General features: G+C 45.2%; 1 protein-coding gene across 1 annotated transcript; it reads right to left on the bottom strand.

The window, feature by feature from the left end:
* Nucleotides 1-221: 221 nt before the first annotated feature.
* Nucleotides 222-3,330, bottom strand: LOC141113340 (CBY1-interacting BAR domain-containing protein 1-A-like). Its single transcript, XM_073606401.1, has 2 exons — nt 3,313-3,330; nt 222-1,007 (listed from the first exon to the last, which is right to left on the bottom strand). Exons 1-2 carry the CDS (start codon nt 3,328-3,330, stop codon nt 222-224), a joined length of 804 nt encoding a protein of 267 aa, XP_073462502.1.
* Between the last annotated feature and the right edge of the window lie 19,584 nt (nt 3,331-22,914).

Below are 22,914 nucleotides of genomic sequence, written 5' to 3'. Positions count from 1 at the left end.
AGGCAGCAAAAAAGGTACTGCATAAAGTTACATAAATGAGATTTTTAATGGTAACAAAGTATCAAAAGAGGTTGTAAGCACAGTCAATCAAAACATGAGCTGTGGTGCAAAAGATAAAAACGGCATCACTGACATGACAGTACAGTATTCAAATATTAAGGATGAAATTGATACATGAATCGTGTATATGAACTGACGCGTTTCGACCCCACGGGTCATCTTCAGAGGATTGTTGTGAGCGTGAACGAAGAGGACGTTTGTTTCTTGGATCCCGTTTTTGAATTAGCACGTACAATGTCAAGTCGAGACTGAAAATCTGGTGGGTGCAGAGAACTTCTGAAAACCTGTAAATCCTCCTCCTCATCAATATCTTCAATATGATGAAAGGCAGCAGTCAGTACCTCCAGAGCTTTCGCATGGAACACCATTTCGACGGTGACAATTTCTCCAAATATTTTCTTTAGGTCTTTAATTTTTTGCTTTTCAAAATTATCAATCGTTTCCTCAAGTTGGCAGCTTATGCGTGCAGCATTCATCGTGGCTCTTTGTAGCTCTGTCTCAGCCTGTGAAATGATTTGCCGATCTGATGGATTTCTCTGGCGAGTTTTCTCCAGCTGAGACATTTGCTTTGCTTCTCTATTCCGAGCAGTTAGCGTCACTTTAAGGTCCTCCCTTTTAAGCTTAATAATGGAACCATAGCTTTTCAATGGTTCAACCACTTTGGCTTCAAGTCTTTCAACCTTTGCTTGGCGATAATCCTGAAGTTTGGCAAGTTCATCAGCAAAGCACTTCAACCCACGTTTAAGGTTTGGTATTTCAGTGTCCGCATACGCATGGACCTCTCTCACCAGGAGATCTGCCCTGTCCCGCAATCTGGCAGTTTTACGCACGTAACCAGCATAGATTTGGCACAGGTCACCAAAGTGCTTCTCCACATTGGTAACCATTTCTTGAATTTGCCTTGTCTGATTGTCCCTAGCCCTGGCCATCACTACTGTTGTATGATACTTAATTTTTTAATTTTTCGCAGTGCTGGTGCCTTTTGTAGCTTTGAATAGGTCTGTCATCATAGAGGTAATATTGCGCACATGCTAACTGGGGAAAATATAGCCCGCTTCATGTGACTCATGGCAAATCATGGACCACACGATTCAGTGGACAAGAAGGAGGGTCCCCCTGATGGACCGACAATACAGTAAAGTTGCTGGTGGAGATGTCACTGTTCTACTCAGGGCCTGATTCTACTCCCGTTATGGAGGTGGGCCCTACAGGATCTCAGGGCGGGCTATTCTGGCTGCCCGCCCCTCTTCCCGGGGGACTGAATTGCCAGAGGTACAATTTACTCCTCATACTCCTGTGGACATTGACATCTCTGCTAACAACTCCTCCATGGAGGCAACCGGACGGGTAGGCTAGGCTGTTTGTACATTGTAATTGTCAGGGAAGCTCCCGAAATAGATCCAGTACTGGGTGCCCTGGGGTACGCCGGTGCGCGCCGGCGCGCGTGGACACGCGCCCGTGCACACCGTGTGCGGGTGTGCGTGTGCGCGCACACTGCGTTTGGCATCAATCGCCCTATTTAAACTGCTGGAGCACTTTGCTCGGTGCTGTCCGATCTGCAGCTCCCAGTACCTGTGCTTCCCTGTTTACCTGTCTGAACGTTTGATCTCCTTGTCTATTGGATTACTCTCTGCTATCTGCCTGCACCTGACCCCCGTCTGCCTTTGACCTTCAATCTGCCTGCTCCCTTGTACTACGCTGCCCGCCTGTTGCCAAACCCTGCCTGTGACCTGGACACTGAATCTGCCTGCTCCCCTGTACCGTGCTGACCGCCTGCTACCAACTCTGCCTGTGACTGGACCTGCCTATCCTGCTCTGCATCTGCTGCCTGTGCTGACCACGAACTTCCAGTCTGCTTGCACCGGGATCCTGGGCATTATTGCTGCAAGTCACCCGCCAGGCTCTCATACCACTCTGTGCTCCCGTGCCTTCTGTTTATACTATCAGGGGCCGGGAATCAGATATGTAAGGGAGACCTTCCCCTGCTGTATCGGGCTCGTCAGTCAGGTACGTGAAAGTCTGACAGTAATGTTCGTTAACTATGGATGTAAGTGAGCTGAACTTCGGACAGTTGCGAGGGTATCACGGCCACAACCCAGCTTACTGATGTGAAAGCCAGTGCTCGAGGGCACCTACCTCTCGGCTGAAGAGAGCTAGAGGGAAACTAATCTTCCAACAGTCCAAACTTCCGAATCTCCTTTATAGAGTATATCTTTAGCTTTGGGGCTTAATGGGAGTGGACTAGGAATTAAACCTTTACTAACTTGAGAGAACTCCCTCCTGACCTTCATGGCTCATGTTTGTTGATGCTGTTCTGTATGTCACTTTTTTTTCTGGTATGTTAGCCGTGGTTTGTCGATGCTATCTAATAATCCGGTGTTAGACTTCTATCCCACCTCAGAGTGGCTGGTTCCCCTTTGAAAATCTCCGGGTCCCCATCCCCTTTTCCCAATATTACCCTTTCCTGGTCTATTTAGGTGGAAGAGCAGGCCTGTCTCCACCTCCGGAAGTTTCTCTTTGAGGTCTCACTCCTCGCTCTCTATAAGGGGTTTTTCCCCCTTTTTTTCTCTCCTCCCCCTTCCTTGTCTCTTTCTCTTTTGCCCTTCTTCTCTTTTCTTCTTTTCCTCCCTTCCCCTCCTCCCCCACTGCCCTCTCCAGCACATACAGGCTTGGGTAGTCCACTAATAAGCTCATCCCGGTGTACTTACGCCTCAACACCTACTATGTTGCTTAATTCGACATGCTCAGACCCCTCTCTCTTAAAGTATATTTTTTGAATGCTAAAGGACTAAACATCCTTAAAAAGCATCCTAGCAGAAGCACACCGACTTAGAGCACAAATCCTTTTCATTCAAGAAACGCACTTTAAATCGGGCTCTGCCCCACGCTTCCATAATAATTTCTTTCCCAAAGCTTACCATGCCATCTGCCCTAACTATAAGACTAAGGAAGTATCCATCCTACTGTCTAAAGGGATAACTTTAGACATTGAAGACCAACTAATAGACCCGGAGGGAAGATTTATTTTCCTGTGGGGGGTGACCTCAACGTACCTCTTGCTGGATACCTCCACTGGCACCTCCTCTCTCCCCTACTCTGCCCTTCGCCAAATCAAGCTCCAGCTTGCATCCCTAGCATTACAGGACTCCTGGAGTACCCTTTACCCCCAAGACAAAGACGATACCTTTTTCTCATCTCCGCACAACAAGTACTCAAGACTGGACTACCTATTTATTACACAAGCAGACTTACCTTATCTTCACAGTGCATCGATCGAAAACATGACGCTGTCTAAACACCACCCCGCCACAATTGCCCTACAATTACCCGATATGGTCACCTCCACTCCATTCTTTAGTCGCAATAATACGCCGCATGTCTCTCCCATGACACAATGGGAGGCCCATAAATGTGTTATTAGAGGCCAGTTACTTTCGGCCTTGTGTCAAGCACTAATACTAGCGCTGTCCACCACAATACGTACCTTAGAGGCTCAGCACAAACGCACATTAGCACTCAAAACATCACAAGAACTGGCGGAAACACTCTTACTAGAAGAACTTTTCATAAGGGCGCACAGGGGCAATGTCCTATCCCAAAAACTCTTCTTTGAGCAGGGTAATAAACTGGGTGGGCTATTGGCTAGAGCTACTCAGCAGCGTAAACTGGCTTCCACAGTCCATCGCATTGTAGACTCCACGGGTAGGATACACACTAAAAATGAGGACATAGCACAGCAGTTTTATTGCTTCTACAGCAAACTATATAACTTACGCCCAGGAGACACAAATCCTGTTGAATTCTCGAAACGCCAGGAATTAATTTGAGATTTCAGAAGTCAACACAGCCCTGCAGCTCTGTCATCTGATGACTCCCTGGCTTTAGAAGCTCCCTTGACCTTGGAAGAATTCCTATAGGCACTTAAAACCATAAAACCAGGCAAGAGTCCAGGCCCAGATGGTTTTACGGCCCTGTATTATAAAACGTCCTAGCGCCGAGCTTGCTAAAAGCATTTAATTCACTCTCCACCGACTCTTGTAGCTCAGATAGACTTCTATCTGAGCTTATATCTGTAATTCCCAAGGAAGGGAAGGACCCTTCCTAATGTAGCCAGTTATCGTCCAATCTCTCTGCTTAATGTGGACGTTAAACTCTTTGCCAAAATTTTGGCAACTCGCCCTGGCAATGGACGTGGAGAAGGCATTCAACAGAGTGGCCTGGGACTATATGGAAGCAGTCTTGACCTTGCTGGGGCTTAGGTCCTGCATGCGGGCCTTCATCTTTTCATTATATGCTAACTCTAAAGCTAAGGTAAAGGTTAATGGCCATCTGTCGAATGCCTTCTCCATCCATACTGGAACTAGACAGGGATGCCCCCTCTCTCCCTTACTGTACATACTTACACTAGAACCCCTTCTCTGTTGCATTCGAGCCAACCCAGATGTTAAAGGCATAAGGATTTAAGACTGTGGCCTTTGCGGATGACGTACTATTGTTTCTTTCTTCACCACTTACGTCCTTACCCAATCTCCTGCAAATTTTGGAGCATTTCAAACTAATGTCCACCCTAAAAATCAATTACTCCAAATCATTCGCGTTGAATGTATCCCTACCCACGACACTGGCCAAGCATTGTCAACTTAATTTTCCTTTTTAATGGAAAACGGAGCCATAACCTATCTGGGTATCCACCTTCCTACTGATCTAGCAGAGCTTTACAGCAGAAACTTCCAAACGAAATTACAGAATATACGTCATGATCTCCAAAATGGGATAAATCCACCATTTCCTGGTTTGGGCGTGCGTCCATCATTAAAATGACGATCCTCTCCAGGCTGCTTTACAAACTTCAAACACTACCTATACGCCTACCACCTTCCTTTTTTGAACTTTACCAGTCCATATGTAGAACCTTCCTCTGGTGTAATAAACCCCCACGGATAAGCTGGAAGAAGCTGGTGCTTCCTAAGGCATGCGGAGAAATAGGCCTACCTGACCTGCAATGCTATTATCGGGCAGTACACTTAGCGCAAATTGTCAACTGGAAAGTACATAGCAGATGTAAATATTGGGTGACTTTAGAATACCTAACAGCGAACTCGGATTTATACCACACCCCTTGGCTCTCAAAGGCGCATATATCTCCAGTTGCTTTAACCCACCCTATAATTGGTGCCACCCTTCAAGAGTTTGACAAGGCTTGCGCTGCTCACGCAGTCTCGGCTAAATTGTGTCCCATCACTCCGGTATGAAACAACCCGGATTTTCCCGCAGGCTTATCCAGAGCCTTTTTAATATGCGAATGGCCGCAAACTGATATGCTAGCCCAACATTTTTTTACGAAGGGGCCGCTTTATGCAGCAAGCTGAACTTGCTGAGTGCTCTGACACAGGCTCATTCCCATTCTGGCCCTATATCCAGCTTAAACATTTCCTAGATGAGAAAGCGGAAGAATTGTTTCTGCGATCTCCAATGCCTGACCATGAACGGCAATGGACGGACGCACAGAAATTACATCGTACTATACATTTACAACAAGCAGACAACAAGAGGTTCTTTACATCCCAAACATACTTTGAGGAAGGGGAAAAAACTGGCCACATGTTGGCTATGATAGCCAGGTCACAACAACCACCTCAAGTAATTCACAGCATCACAACACCTTTATCACAGACTGTCACAGATACACCTTCTATACTGAAGGAGTTTTCCTCCTTCTTTCAAGATCTATACTCTTCAAAGGTGTCTTACCCTGAAGAGGATCTGACACAATTTCTAGATTCTATTACTCTACCCCAGCTTCAGGATACAGACAGGCAGCTCTTAAACGCTCCTATTAATATTGAGGAACTGCATACTGCACTAGCTTCATTCCCAAACTCAAAGGCCCCAGGTAATGACGGATTGCCCATAGAGCTATACAAAAAATTTGCAGGAATACTCATGCCGGAACTACTCCATACATTAACAGAAACGCTTAACACAGATTCCTTGCCGAGATCCATGTATGAAGCGGTGGTGGTAGTTATTCTAAAACCCGGAAAAGAACCTGATAAACCTGAGTCATACAGACCTATATCATTGTTAAATGCAGATCTAAAAATTCTTACAAAGGTAATTGCCATGAGACTCTCAAAAGTGGTATCTAAATTAGTCCACCCGGACCAGTCTGGCTTCATACCAAATAGATCTACGGCAAACAATCTCCGGCGTCTCTATCTCAATATGCAAATACCCACTGATAATCAAGGACAGAAAGCTATCCTCTCACTTGATGCCGCTAAGGCGTTCAATAGCGTCGAATGGGAATACTTGTGGAAAATATTAGAAAAATTTAATCTGGGGGATAATATAATTTCTTGGATTAAATTATTATACAAGGCCCCTAAGGCATGTATTAGGATAAACAACACCTTGTCTTCTTCCTTTGAACTTTATAGGGGAACCAGACAAGGATGTCCCCTTTCCCCATTACTCTTCGCTCTAGCCATAGAACCTCTAGCGGCAGCCATAAGAGGGAACCCAGACATAGTGGGATTCAAACGAGGTGAAATAGAGGACAAATTGGCACTATATGCTGATGATGCACTTTTCTTTCTGGGTGATACCTCCACCTCACTGATCAAGCTAATGGAATTAATACACACATTTGGAACCTTTTCTGGGTTCACAATAAATTGGGACAAATCCACACTACTACCCTTAGATCCACTAACAGGGCCCCTACCTCAGATAGCTGAACAGATCAAAATAGTCGATAAGTTTAAATACCTAGGAATAATTATACATCCTAACCTAGAATATTATATAAAGCTTAATACAGACCCAATACTTAAACAATTTCAGGAAAAAAACACCAGCTGGATTAAATTGCCACTCTCCGTAGTCGGCAGATGCAATTTGATAAAGATGATTTGGAATCCACAAATACTCTATGCGCTCCACAATGCCCCTGTCTGGATCCCTGTCCACATATTTAAGAGATGTAACACCATCTACCGTGCATTAATATGGAGGAAACAGGTTCCAAGAATAAAACTAGAGACCTTACAAGAGGCTAAGGACTCGGGGGGACTGGCGGTACCAAATCCATTTCTTTACTTTATAGCAGCTCAGATGCAACATCTGACGGGCTGGCTCTGTCCTGACCCCTCTGACCCCATCCGCAATATTGTGTGCACTCAGGTGTCGTGTGGTGAACTTGTGGAGTGCATAGAGGCAGGTGAACTGGGAGCACTGACTCAATACCCCACGCTACAGCTTATAGACAAAGTATGGAACAAAACAAAACAACATCTTCAGTACACGGGTTATACAAACTGGTCTCGTATCTGGAATAACAGAAACTACCTGGAATTAAACAAATTGGAAAAGTTCTCCAATTGGTTAGCTAGAGGACTGAAATATATTCCACAACTATATTGTGGGGGTATATTGCGTGATTTTCAATCACTCCACGCAGAATTTAACCTACCAAATACCTAATTTTTCCAATACCTGCAACTTAGGCATGCTATAACAGCACAGGCTGTAGTATCCACTTGGGAGCTATCCAGGTCCCCGGTGATTACACAGCTGATCTTGTCTTCATCCCGTAAGGGACAAATTTCCTCTCTGTACGGTTCTCTTCTGGGCCATGTGTCTAAAGCGATGGCTCTGAATTGTAGAACTGGATTGGGAGCGGACATAGAGTATATCTCAGATGAGGAATGGACTACCATATTAGATAATGTACTTAAAATATCACTGTCCTCAACTCAAAAACTTACTCAATTATTTATTATACATCGCACCTACCGCACACCTGAGAGATTGCACAGATGGCACAGGAGAGATGATCCGTTGTGTCCCCGCTGCCTTGTAGACACTGGTACACTTGTTCACATGCTGTGGAAATGCCCGAAATTGCATAGATACTGGGCGGAAGTGATTAGTACCATTAATAGTATCTGGAATCTTAGACTCACTACAGACCCTAAACTTTGTTTGCTGGGTTGGTTGGATGAGGAACAATACACGCCCCATACATATACTGCCATCCTCAGAACTTTATTTCTGGCTAGGAAAATCATATCATATCAATCTATAACGGCCCCCACACACACAGAATGGATCACGTCTGTAAATGATTCTCTTATTAGAGAACAACTCACCTATAAACATCGAGGTAGCCCACAAAAATTTGAATCTATCTGGGAACCCTGGTTAGACACCCTGGGACTGGCTCCATTGCGTTTGGTTCAAAATAGAATCTTAGGCGGTAGAACGATATCAATAAATACACCAAATTAGTTCATAATACTGAGAAGAAAGTCTACGATAGAGCAATATTGCAAGAGTGTTAGGACCTGCAAAGGTTCAAATGTTTAGGTTGTGTTATACCCAATGGGTATTGTTTGCTATAGAGCATATTTACCGCTTCCCGCTGATTGAGGGTTAGCGGTAACAAACTCCACTCAGAGGCCCCCCCTTTTTTGGGACCGAAAGTGGAGAGGGATAGTATCCTATTAAGAGGACATATAGGTTATTTAAAAAAAATAAAATAAAATAAAAAGAATGGAGAAACACTACCACAAATGTCTTTTTGTACATATACATCTTTTATTTCTGATATGAAGCTACAAAGCATATTATTATATATGAGTAACATAATGTACAAATATTGATGGTCAGATACATGTGCTTATTATATGTCCTAAAATACTACTGAAAAACTTTTGTATGTTTTTTGCTCTTGTTTTCTCTTGTTTTTTCTTTTCAATAAAAATTAACTGATTTAAAAAAAAAAAACATTTCCTAGATGACCTGTCCCGCAAAAAGGGTTTCACAAAGACCCCTACAGTTTGTAGTCACTCTGTGCTAGCTCCAGTGGTGTATTTAGGTTTTGTGCTGCCCTAGGCCTGACTAAACGCATGCACCCCCCTAATTTAAATATGACCCACCCCATCCTGCCGAGGCCACACCCCTTCCTGTTTAAGACCCACCCTATCATCTGTAAACAACACCCCTTCCTCTTTAGGCTCATTTGGCACCTTTCAGGGGGGAACGGGTACCTGTTTTTGACAGGTACCCTTCCCCACTTCCGGGAGACTGCGCTGTCCCCTCTGAAGTTTGCCCCCCTCCTCCTTCCTCCACTGGGCCATTCAGAAAGTGCAACGCACTTCGCACATGTGCAGTAGGGAACCGGTCGGTTTCCCTTACCATGAATGATAGTGGCAAAACCCGAGAGCCAATCCGAAAATCGGCTGAGGTGTCGACATCGCTGGATCCCTGGACAGGTAAGTGTCCTAATATTAAAAGTCAGCAGCTACAGTATTTTTAGCTGCTGAGTTTTAATACTATCACGGGGGGGGGGGGGGTGTCTCACTGTGCCCCATCAAACGCAGTCACTGTGCCCATCAAATGCAGTCACTGTGCCCAAACGCAGCCACTGTGCCCATCAAATGCAGCCACTGTGCCCCATCAAATGCAGCCACTGTGCCCTCAAACGCAGCCACTGTGCCCTCAAACGCAGCCACTGTGCCCCATCAAATGCAGCCACTGTGCCCCATCAAATGCAGCCACTGTGCCCATCAAATGCAGTCACTGTGCCCATCAAATGCAGTCACTGTGCCCATCAAATGCAGCCACTGTGCCCATCAAACGCAGCCACTGTGCCCATCAAATGCAGCCACTGTGCCCTCAAACGCAGCCACTGTGCCCCATCAAATGCAGCCACTGTGCGCATCAAACGCAGCCACTGTGCCCATCAAACGCAGCCAATGTGCCCATCAAACGCAGCCACTGTGCCCATCAAACGCAGCCACTGTGCCCATCAAACGCAGCCACTGTGCCCTCAAACGCAGCCACTGTGCCCATCAAATGCAGCCACTGTGCCCATCAAATGCAGCCACTGTGCTATCAAATGCAGCCACTGTGCCCATCAAATGCAGTCACTGTGCCCATCAAATGCAGTCACTGTGCCCATCAAATGCAGTCACTGTGCCCATCAAACGCAGCCACTGTGCCATCAAACGCAGCCACTGTGCCATCAAACGCAGCCACTGTGCCCTCGAACGCTGCCACTGTGCCCATCAAATTCTGCCAGTGCCCATAACACTGATATACTTTATTAAATGACTGTACCTGCTGTCCTGGGGGTTTCCCTCGTGCTCCTCTCTCTCCTCCTGACGTCACAGCCCCAGGGCCGAGGAGAAGATTCACTGCAGGAAAGCAGTGCAGGGGAGGGTAGGCGGAGCTTAAGGCTCCACCTGTCACCTGTTGCATATGGGGGGCGCGAGTGACACACGCCGCCCCCCCGCATGAGAGAAAGCCCCCCCACCCGTCTGACTGATTCCTGGCTCCCGCTGCCGCCTCCCGCACACTTGCAGCCCACGGCGGCCGGCTTTCTGTAGCGGCGCCGCGGTGTATGGGCGTGCCTTTCAGAGAGTAGGGGGCGTGAGATACACGCCCCCACCCTCTGCCAAGCACGCCCATACACAGCGGCGCCGCTACAGAAAGCCGGCCGCCGTGGGCTGCAAGTGTGCGGGAGGCGGCAGCGGGAGCCGGGAATCAGTCAGACGGGTGGGGGGGCTTTCTCTCATGCGGGGGGGCGGCCTATTTTGCCGCCCCCCGCAAAGTGCCGCCCTAGGCCTAGGCCTTGTCGGCCTAGGCCAAAACACAGCCCTGGCTAGCTCGACCCCCCAAAGTCATGTCATATCCATGCTCTATGCCTCCCTATTCGGGGAGTCCTCTGCACTTTTAAGCTCAGAACGCTCCTATTGGAATTCTGTCTTGGGTGCTGAGATAGAAGAGGAGAGCTGGGACCGCATACATTTATACATTCACAAAGGGTCCCTGAATGTTTCTGTCCAGGAAAATAGGTACAATCTGAAAACCCGCTGGTACACAACCCCGGACTTGGTCCATAAATTTTCCCTGTCAGTCTCTGATCAATGCTGTTGCTGTGGCAAGGAACCGGGTACATTTTTCCATATTTGGTGGGATTGCCCGAGGCTCCAACCCTTCTGGCGTAAAGTACACAATGTGACAACAATGGTGTCTTTACTCCCGCTGGAATTTTGCCCAGCACAGTATTCTAAAAAGAGGTACTTTAAGTCAGTTGCAGTGCACATGATTAAAGCTGCTAGGATGTGCAAACCAGTACATTGGCGGTCTTTATCCCCGCCCTTCATGGCTGAATGGGTTACTCGAATTAATCGTGTCGCTGAGATGGAGGAACTGATCTAAACGGCTTCAGATAATATTTCTAAATTCACTGCTATTTGGGAAGCCTGGACAACCTTTAAAAGCTCTCAATCGTACCAAGACCTCCTGGATAATGCAAACTAATACCAAACTGGGGCCATATTACCCCAGACCTTATATACAGAATCAGGGTCACGCTACTGGCGTGACACATTTTAGTGTTCTAACCACTGGATGCTGGAGAGGGTAGTTGGTGACTTCTGCATCCCCCTCTCCTCATTAAGCCTTGTCCCCTCCTTCCCTCCCCCCCTACTTTCCCCTCCCCCTCCCCCTTCTTTCCCTCTCTCGCCCCCCTCCCCCTTGTCTCCTCCTCCCTTTTATCCCCCCTCTTTTTTTTTTTTTCTTTTCTTTTTTCTTTTCTCTTTTTTTTTTTTTCTATTTTTATTCTCTTATTTTCCTATTTGTATTTATTTATTTTCTTTTATTATTATATGTCCCATCTCCTCGGATAAAAACGCCCAAACACCACAGCCTCATCTATGATTCCTTACTGTGTAGAGATGTTTAAACGTATTCTATTTTTTATTTTTTATGTTCTGTTGAAATCTACCTGTATAACTTCCTGTTTGGGCTCACGCAATCATTTTTGTTTGCTGATGTTATCTGCAAATCTTTTCAATAAAAGTCTTTATGGAAAAAAAAAAAAAAAAAAGAAGGAGAAATAAAAACGAGAGACTAATAACAAAAAACAAAAAAACAGCACTGGTGTGAACTAGAGCCATTTGAATACATAGAAAACACTGGGCAGGCATTTTTAGTGCAGAAAAAAGTGCACAGAACTGCATCTGATGTGAACTATCACTAAAACATTTGCTCCATATCTTATCCTTCCCTTAAAAAAAATTATTTTCTGTGTACACTGTACGGCTTATGTTCTGTTGTTGTAAGATAAAGGGAATGGGTCAGGTGTTGGGGACAATGTAACTCCTGTGAGCATGCCTAAAGGTGAAAGGTGGGGCAGAATGTCCCCATCCCAACACCTATGGGATCATGGCAGACAAATAATAAATTGGATATATATACTTACCTTATTGGCAGTCGATTGACAGTTAACCAATTAAAGACTGGCTGTCACGAGCAGGTATCTATATAAAGAAAAGAGATGCGTCACTAGCAGGCAGAAGGAGAGAAGAAGACAGAAGATAACTTGTGCTTGCTGTATCTGCTGTTATGGAATCCTTGATGCGCAGGATGATGGATGGCGCCGCCAATGATGGGGATGCTTGGATGCATCGCTGCCTGTCAGTGGCCATGTTGGCTCCATTGCTTGATGCCGGTGGAGATGTTTTCCATGCTGCCATGGACGTTGTTGATGCCTGTAGGGACGGTATTCTACCTTCTGAACCTGGGATGTCTTCCGTTCGTATGCCCGCCCCTTCTGATTCTTGTTCCAGGTTAGGCTTACAGGCGTGTTTCTCTCCTGCAGGTCTGCCTTCAGCCAGCGTCACTTCGGGCCCGTCTTCTGAGTGCGTCATGGCTCCGTCTGCAGATCGGTTTGATGGACGGGGCGATGACTGAGGCTCCATTCACACTAGCGCGTTTTTTGATGCATTCTGCATTTTGCAGAAATGCATGGGAAATTTTTAACATGGGTTCCTATGGAACATGTTCACATCAATGCCTTTTTGTACCTCTGCATTTTTGGAAAGGATCAGGGACTTTTTTCATGCAAAATGCAGCATTTTGCATGTAATAGAATTCAATGGACAAGCATCAAAATCGCAAGTGCAGCGTTTTTGCAGCGTTTTTACAGCGTTTTTGATGCGTTTTTGATGCGTTTTTGGCTTTTTAAATTTTTTTTTTATTTTTTCTTTAGACTGTATACAGTCTAAAAAAAACTGTTAAAAAAAAAGAAACCGCAAAACGCGGCAAAAACGCAGCAAAAACGCTGTAAAAATGCTACAAAAACGCTGCTCAAAAACGTGGCAAGCATCACAAAAAAAACTCCAAAAACGCTCAAAAGCAACATGCATAGATGTGAATCGAGCCTCAGATTGGCCTGGAAGAAAGTTAGGCTGGATTCACACCTATGCATGTTTAGTGCTATTTGCATTTTGCAGATTTGCACTACAGTCCATTTAGCATGGTTTCCTATAGAACACGTTCTGTAGTACAAATCTGCAAAATGCAAAAAGCACTAAAAATGCAAAGGTGTGAATCCAGCCTTACAGAGGACGCTTAAGAGACCTCACCGATTCGAATCCCCTGTAGGTCTTGTGACTGGGGATAAAGGAAAAAAGAAAAAAGGTAATTTAATTGCAAAGAATTCTCAGGATGATTCTTATGCTACAAGATTGTTTAACAAAAAGAGTTGTGCATCTTCTTCTATTCTGCATTCATCTTTAAGGAGTGTTGATTGTAATCATTCTGAGTATAATATGTTTTCAGACATGGGCCATGTTCCTATGGAATCGGATGTGATGGCATTGCACCCGATAATTCCTGAGGCTAAGAATGCATCTATCCCTACTGCTATTTCCGCAAGTGGTGAGTCGGAGGATTTGTCGGCTATTTTTTCCTCTTATAAGGATTTAATTAATAAATTTTCAGAGACAAAAAATGTTATAACACAAAATGACCAAATTAACACAGGAACTGCTCAGGTATGGCGTGCTCCCCCGAAGGGTGATTTGCTTAGGCCCTTGGCGACTACGGTGAATGTTGGTTTTGAGCCGCCTGTTGCTTCCAATTCTTCTTTAACCACTTCCCTACCCAGCCATAGACATATGACGTCCACAGATGGGATCTCCCATCCTGGGTGGACGTCATATGACGGCCTGGGATTCCCGGCCGCCCAAGGGGCGCGCGCGCGCCCGCCGCATTGCTCGGGACCCGGGGCGTGTGCCCGGCGGCCGCGATGTCCACCGGGCACCCGCGATTGCCCGTTAACCGGGCCAGACCGTGGATCTGTGTGTGTAAACACACAGATCCACGTCCTGTCAGCTCAGAGGAGAGCGATCTGTGTTCCCAGTACAGCGGAACACTGATCGGTCTCCTCCCCTTGTACGTCCCCTCCCCCTACAGTTAGAATCACTCCCTTAGGAAACATTTAACCCCTTGTGTCCCCCTAGTGGATAACCCCTTCACTGCCTGTCACATTTACACAGTAATCAATGCAATTTTATAGCATTGATCGCTGTATAAATGTGAATGGTCCCAAAAATGTGTCAAAAGTGTCCGATGTGTCCGCCATAATGTCGCAGTCACGAAAAAAAATCGCGATCGCCGCTAAAAGAAATAAATAAATTTTTTTTTTTAAAAATGCCATAAATCTATCCCGTATTTTGTAGACGCTATAACTTTTGCGCAAACCAATCAATATACGCTTATTGAGATTTTTTTTTACCAAAAATATGTAGAAGAATACGTATCGGCCAAAACTGAGGAAAAAATTTGTTTTTTTTTTTAAAAATTGGGATATTTATTATGGCAAAAAGTAAAAAATATTGTGTTTTTTTCAAAATTGTCGCTCTTCTTTTGTTTATAGCACAAAAAATAAAAACCGCAGAGGTGATCAAATACCACCAAAAGAAAGCTCTATTTGTGGGGAAAAAGGGACGTCAATTTTTTTTGGGTACAACGTCGCACGACCGCACAATTGTCGTTTAAAGTGCGACAGCGCTGAAAACTAAAAATTGGCCTGGGAAGGAAGGGGGTGAAAATGCCCTGTATTGAACCGGTTAATTCCTGAAACGTACTTGCGGGAAGTTATTACATGCGAATTGTCACCTTTGGGATTCCATTTAAAAGGTGCATTGAAAGAAAAAATTTGGAGGGGTGATTATGTCGACATTCTAAATCTACTCCCTTTACATAAAGAATTTAGGAGGGAAGGTGATAAATTTGATGATAAACGGAAGTCGCCACCTTGATCATTTAACAACTGAAAAGCGCCCCAACTTATGCTGCGGTTTATTTCAACATGTTGAAATAATACTTGAGGCTTATACAAATTTTCCAGGCCTGTCATGGTTCGCTTATGACGAATCATTTCGCCAAAAGTTGACGGTACATAAATCATTGAAGTGGGGTGTTAAATTCCACAAAAGAAATATCTAATACACATACTTATCGCCGTGGAGTTTGTTTCCACTTTAATGACAGGCAGTGTAAATGGCCCAACTCGTGCAAGTATAAACACGAGTGTAATTTTGGTGCGGATTCTCATCCTGCGTCACATTGCTTTAAAATATCTTCTTCTAATGTATCAGTCTCTTCTAAGGAGCCCTTTTTCAAAAGCAGCCTCTCCGGTGAGGCTCAAAAATATGTTGCCTTGGCTTCGTCAGTACCCAGAACGCCAGAAGGCGGAAATTTTGAATGATGTTTTTTTGTTTGGTTTTATTCTGCCTTCCTTTACAGGCTCTAGTTGTTTTTTTTTTTTTTGAGAATCTGGGGTCTATGGTGCAACATTCAGATATTGTGAGAGTTATTGAAGGAGATTAGTGAAGGCAGGATTGCTGGTCCTTTCCAGGAACCTCTTTTTCCGAATTTTAGGGTATCCCCTTTAGGAATTGTACCTAAAAAGGAACCTAATACTTATAGACTGATCCACCATTTGTCTTATCCATACGGGCTTTCGTTGAATGATGAAATTGATCCAATTTTTTGCTCAGTTCATTATTCCTTTTTTGATGATGCTTTACACATAATTAGAAGCGTTGGTAGTTCAGCTTTACTGGCTAAAGCTGATATTAAGTCGGCATTTCGTCTGCTTCCCATACACTCTTTGGCCTTTAATTCTTTAGGTTTTCAATTTGATAATAAGTTTTATTTTGATCTCTGTCTCCCAATGGGGTGTTCTCTATCCTGCCATTACTTTGAATTGTTCTCTTCCTTTATTGATTGAGTAGTTCACCGGTTTTACATTATCTTGATGATTTCTTGTTTATTGGTAGGTCTGATTCTAATGATTCTTTGTTTCTTTTTACTGACAAAGAAAAAGAAAGTCTGAAGACTGCCCCCTAACACGAAACACCTCCATCCCTAAATATCTATAGCAGAGAAACAACAGTCACCCCTGGGACTTTAATTGAAGTGTTCATGATGATCAAAAGGTAAACAAATATATGAGTAAAAAAGTAACAGTTTATTTAATTGGTGACAATATCATCCAACACAGAACATGAGCATGAGTGAGAGATTCATAAAAAGCAACATAGCTTAATGATCCTCTAAACACAGCCATAATATTATAACATCACAAAGTATTGATAGTACAGATATGCATAATACATCTCTAACCCGATGCGTTTTGCGAGCTTTCCTCGCTTCCTCAGGGGCTGATGTGCATATCTGATGTCTGTAAACACAAATGAAGTATATATTAAAGTATAGGTTATGATGGGACAAGAGCATAAGGCCTGAACCGATCATCCAATACTTATTTGTCAGACGATTGGCTTCAGAGGCTGATCCCAGGAAGGGGTAAGCGGAGGACATCTCCCCCGGGAGCTGAACGGACGGAGACCGAGCAAGGAGGACTGGGGCCAGACGCGGGGCAGGCATGGCAGAGGTATGGAAAGGGAAATGTGGACCCAAACTTCTCCCATATTTCTTGCAAGGCGTAATCACTATATGAGATATACGAATGTAAGTATATGTATACATCTGAGATAGCTGAAGTAGCAAAGTCCTAAGAGTATGAGATTATGTGCATAAGTACAAAGTATACAAAGGTGTCCTACAGACGAGATCTGAGGTATCTAGAATAACAATGTCCTAAAGGTAAGGTTATATAGTTGATACAAGATGTTCAAAGGTGTCCTGCAGAGCATGGGGGGAGATGGTGAGAAGTAAAAGAAGAAAAATGAGAAGGGGGTGAAAAAGAAAGTAAAAAGAGAAGTGAAGCAGTAGGGAAATATAACAGAATGAGAAAGTGAAAGGTGAAAGTGAAAGGTGAAAGCAGGTGAACTGGAGTATAGCGTAAAAACCAAGAGAAAAAGTAAGGGGATGTGTATAGGATGTGAATGGTATGCCACAGGGTATACATGTGGAGATAAATAAGTGTACTAGTGAAGTAATGTATGAAAGAAAGAATAAGGGGATGTGTATAGGATGTAAATGGTAAGCCACCGGGTGTACATGTCAAGATAAATAAGTATACTGGTGAAGTAATGTATATAGGTATAACAAAAATATTGGACTGCCTACCAGTGTGGTTGGACCTCTCACCTGTGTGTTGCAGGGACAGGATAGAAGAAAAAGTTTGCCATGCCAAAACCCCCTGCCTAAATACCCGGACATCCGCCGCAGCCTCCGCCCCTAACGCCATGCATTTGGAGGTCAAGGAGAGGACCCGCAATGCACCTGTCAGTAGCGGCGGCACGCAATCGCGATCCCCGCCCACCGCCTAGGTGACACACTGCACCCAATGAATGGGGACACCGCCAAATGCGGAAGTCTCCTGATGGGTGCATAGACATGATGCCGATGCACTGGTGGCTCCGCCCATCCTAGAAAACAGAGAGACGGAGACAGCAGGGGACTGAACTCCCCATTTGTGCATCGCAGCTCCCGGGGGAAAAAAAATGAACCACCACCCCCAATGCGAGGGAACAATGCAGAGGAGCCAGGTCTGCAAGTAAGAAGGTTATAAGTGAACCACATGTCTGTTATGGATCTATGATAAAGCAATTTTGACCCTCAATATCTGGGCGCAGCGACAGACAAGGGCATTTAGGTGTCTTCCACCTGGGTTACATAGACAAAGAAAAAGAAAGTCTGAAGACTGCCCCCTAACACGAAACACCTCCATCCCTAAATAGCTATAGCAGAGAAACAACAGTCACCCCTGGGACTTTAATTGAAGTGTTCATGATGATCAAAAGGTAAACAAATATATAAGTAAAAAAGTAACAGTTTATTTAATTGGTGACAATATCATCCAACACAGAACATGAGCATGAGTGAGAGATGGTCCTCTAAACACAGCCATAATATTATAACATCACAAAGTATTGATAGTACAGATATGCATAATACATCTCTTAACCAACGCGTTTTGCGAGCTTTCCTCGCTTCCTCAGGGGCTGATGTGCATATCTGATGTCTGTAAACACAAATGAAGTATATATTAAAGTATAGGTTATGATGGGACAAGAGCCTAAGGCCTGAACCGATCATCCAATACTTACTTGTCAGACGATTGGCTTCAGAGGCTGATCCCAGGAAGGGGTCAGCAGAGGACATCTCCCCCGGGAGCTGAACGGACAGAGACCAGAGCAAGGAGGACCGGGGCCAGACGCGGGGCAGGCATGGCAGAGGTATGGAAAGGGAAATGTGGACCCAAACTTCTCCCATATTTCTTGCAAGGCGTAATCACTATATGAGATATACGAATGTAAGTATATGTATACATCTTAGATAGCTGAAGTAGCAAAGTCCTAAGAGTATGAGATTATGTGCATAAGTACAAAGTATACAAAGGTGTCCTACAGACGAGATCTGAGTTATCTAGAATAACAATGTCCTAAAGGTAAGGTTATATAGTTGATACAAGATGTTCAAAGGTGTCCTGCAGAGCATGGGGGGAGATGGTGAGAAGTAAAAGAAGAAAAATGAGAAGGGGGTGAAAAAGAAAGTAAAAAGAGAAGTGAAGCAGTAGGGAAATATAACAGAATGAGAAAGTGAAAGGTGAAAGCGAAAGGTGAAAGCAGGTGAACTGGAGTATAGCGTAAAAACCAAGAGAAAAAGTAAGGGGATGTGTATAGGATGTGAATGGTATGCCACAGGGTATACATGTGGAGATAAATAAGTGTACTAGTGAAGTAATGTATGAAAGAAAGAATAAGGGGATGTGTATAGGATGTAAATGGTAAGCCACTGGGTGTACATGTCAAGATAAATAAGTATACTGGTGAAGTAATGTATATAGGAATAACAAAAATATTGGACTACCTACCAGTGTGGTTGGACCTCTCACCTGTGTTTTGCAGGGACAGGATAGAAGAAAAAGTTTGCCATGCCAAAACCCCCTGCCTAAATACCCGGACATCCGCCGCAGCCTCCGCCCCTAACGCCATGCATCTGGAGGTCAAGGAGAGGACCCGCAATGCACCCGCCAGTAGCGGCGGCACGCAATCGCGATCCCCGCCCACCGCCTAGGTGACACACTGCACCCAATGATGGGTGCATAGACATGACGCCGATGCACTGGTGGCTCCGCCCATCCTAGAAAACAGAGAGACGGAGACAGCAGGGGACTGAACTCCCCATTTGTGCATCGCAGCTCCCGGGGGAAAAAAAATGAACCACCACCCCCAATACGAGGGAACAATGCAGAGGAGCCAGGTCTGCAAGTAAGAAGGTTATAAGTGAACCACATGTCTGTTATGGATCTATGATAAAGCAATGTTGACCCTCAATATCTGGGCGCAGCGACAGACAAGGGCATTTAGGTGTCTTCCACCTGGGTTACATAGACAAAGAAAAAGAAAGTCTGAAGACTGCCCCTAACACGAAACACCTCCATCCCTAAATAGCTATAGCAGAGAAACAACAGTCACCCCTGGGACTTTAATTGAAGTGTTCATGATGATCAAAAGGTAAACAAATATATCAGTAAAAAGGTAACAGTTTATTTAATTGGTGACAATATCATCCAACATAGAACATGAGCATGAGTGAGAGATTCATAAAAAGCAACATAGCATAATGGTCCTCTAAACACAGCCATAATATATATTCTTTTTACTGAGTTTCGGATTGTTTGCAAGGACTTTGGTGTTCCTTTGGCGGACGAGAAGTCTGTGTATCCTACTTCGTGTCTAGAATTTCTGGGCATTCAAATTGATACAGTTGCCATTGAATTTAGATTGCCGATTGAAGTTTTGCGCATTCAAACGTTGTTGGTTTTTGTCATGTCTAGGATGAAAGGTGCATTTGAAGATTTTGCAATCGTTGCTGGGTTCTGGTGGCCTTTGCTTCCAGGATTATGCCGATTGGTCGGGCTTTCTCTAAACGTCTTTATCGTGCGATTTCCGGTTGTCCTTCTCCATCTCATTTTGTGCGTGTTACTTCTGATGTTGTTGCAGATTTGCGTGTTTGGCAGGAGTTTATACGTACGTACAATGGTTGTTCCATGTGGCAATTTCCTTTTTGTTCAGCATCTGTTTTACATTTGCATACTGATGCGGCTGGCTCGCGTGGATACGGTGCATTTTTGAATAGCCATTGGTCAGCTGCTGTTTGGCCTGATGTATGGAAATGTAAGGGTTTGACAAGTAATATTGTATTATTGGAACTGTTTCCAGTTTTAGTGGCTCTAGACTAGGGATGAGCCGAACACCCCCCTGTTCGGTTCGCACCAGAACATGCGAACAGGAAAAAAGTTCGTTCGAACACGCAAACACCGTTAAAGTCTATGGGACACGAACATGAATAATCAAAAGTGCTAATTTTAAAGGCTAATATGCAAGTTATTGTCATAAAAAGTGTTTGGGGACCTGGGTCCTGCCCCAGGGGACATGGATCAATGCAAAAAAAAGTTTTAAAAACGGCCGTTTTTTCAGGAGCAGTGATTTTAATAATGCTTAAAGTCAAACAATAAAAGTGTAATATCCCTTTAAATTTCGTACCTGGGGGGTGTCTATAGTATGCCTGTAAAGGGGCGCATGTTTCCTGTGTTTAGAACAGTCTGACAGCAAAATGACATTTTGAAGGAAAAAACTCATTTAAAACTACCCGCGGCTATTGCATTGCCGACAATACACATAGAAGTTCACTGATAAAAACGGCATGGGAATTCCCCAAAGGGGAACCCCGAACCAAAATTAAAAAAAAAAAATGACGTGGGAGTCCCCCTAAATTCCATACCAGGCCCTTCAGGTCTGGTATGGATTTTAAGGGGAACCCCGCGCCAAAAAAAAAAAAAAAAAACGGCGTGGGGTCCCCCCAAAAATCCATACCAGACCCTTATCCGAGCACGCAACCTGGCAGGCCGTAGGAAAAGAGGGGGGGACGAGAGTGCGGCCCCCCCCTCCTGAACCGTACCAGGCCACATGCCCTCAACATTGGGAGGGTGCTTTGGGGTAGCCCCCCAAAACACCTTGTCCCCATGTTGATGAGGACAAGGGCCTCATCCCCACAACCCTGGCCGGTGGTTGTGGGGGTCTGCGGGCGGGGGGCTTATCGGAATCTGGAAGCCCCCTTTAACAAGGGGACCCCCAGATCCCAGCCCCCCCCTGTGTGAAATGGTAAGGGGGTACAAAAGTACCCCTACCATTTCACTAAAAAACTGTCAAAAATGTTAAAAATGACAAGAGACAGTTTTTGACAATTCCTTTATTTAAATACTTCTTCTTTCTTCTATCTTCCTTCATCTTCTGGTTCTTCTGGCTCTTCTGGTTCTTCCTCCGGCGTTCTCGTCCAGCATCTCCTCCGCGGCGTCTTCTATCTTCTTCTCCTCGGGCCGCTCCGCACCCATGGCATGGGGGGAGGCTCCCGCTCTTCTCTTCTTCTTCATCTTCTTCTCTTCTTCTCTTCTTCATTTTCTTCTCCGGGCCGCTCCGCATCCATGCTGGCATGAAGGGAGGCTCCCGCTGTGTGACGGCGCTCCTCGTCTGACAGTTCTTAAATAACGGGGGGCGGAGCCACCCGGTGACCCCGCCCCTCTGACGCACGGGACATGACGGGACTTCCCTGTGGCATTCCCCGTGACGTCACAGGGAAGTCCCGTCAAGTCACCGTGCATCAGACCCCGCCCCCCGTTATTTAAGAACTGTCAGACGAGGAGCGCCATCACACAGCGGGAGCCTCCCGCCATGCTAGCATGTGTGAGGAGCGGCCCGGAGAAGAAAATGAAGAAGAGAAGAAAAGAAGAAGAGAAGAAGATGAAGAAGAAGAGAAGAGCAGGAGCCTCCCCCCATGCCATGGGTGCGGAGCGGCCCGAGGAGAAGAAGATAGAAGACGCCGCGGAGGAGATGCTGGACGAGAACGCCGGAGGAAGAACCAGAAGAACCAGAAGAACCAGAAGATGAAGAAAGATAGAAGAAAGAAGAAGTATTTAAATAAAGGAATTGTCAAAAACTGTCTCTTGTCATTTTTAACATTTTTGACAGTTTTTTAGTGAAATGGTAGGGGTACTTTTGTACCCCCTTACCATTTCACACAGGGGGGGGGCCGGGATCTGGGGGTCCCCTTGTTAAAGGGGGCTTCCAGATTCCGATAAGCCCCCAACCCGCAGACCCCCACAACCACCGGCCAGGGTTGTGGGGATGAGGCCCTTGTCCTCATCAACATGGGGACAAGGTGTTTTGGGGGGCTACCCCAAAGCATCCTCCCAATGTTGAGGGCATGTGGCCTGGTACGGTTCAGGAGGGGTGGGGCGCACTCTCGTCCCCCCCTCTTTTCCTGCGGCCTGCCAGGTTGCGTGCTCGGATAAGGGTCTGGTATGGATTTTTGGGGGGACCCCACGCCGTTTTTTTTTTTTTTTTTTTTTGGCGCGGGGTTCCCCTTAATATCCATACCAGACCTGAAGGGCCTGGTATGGAATTTAGGAGGACTCCCACGTCATTTTTTTTTTTTTTTAATTTTGTTTCGGGGTTCCCCTTTGGGGAATTCCCATGCCGTTTTTATCAATGAACTTCTATGTGTATTGTCGGCAATGCA

This window comes from Aquarana catesbeiana, linkage group LG12 (genome assembly GCF_042186555.1).
Source record: "Aquarana catesbeiana isolate 2022-GZ linkage group LG12, ASM4218655v1, whole genome shotgun sequence".
Lineage (NCBI taxonomy): Eukaryota > Metazoa > Chordata > Amphibia > Anura > Ranidae > Aquarana > Aquarana catesbeiana.
The sequence above is the reverse complement of the archived record's forward strand: the minus strand, read 5'-3'. Positions and strand labels throughout refer to the sequence as shown.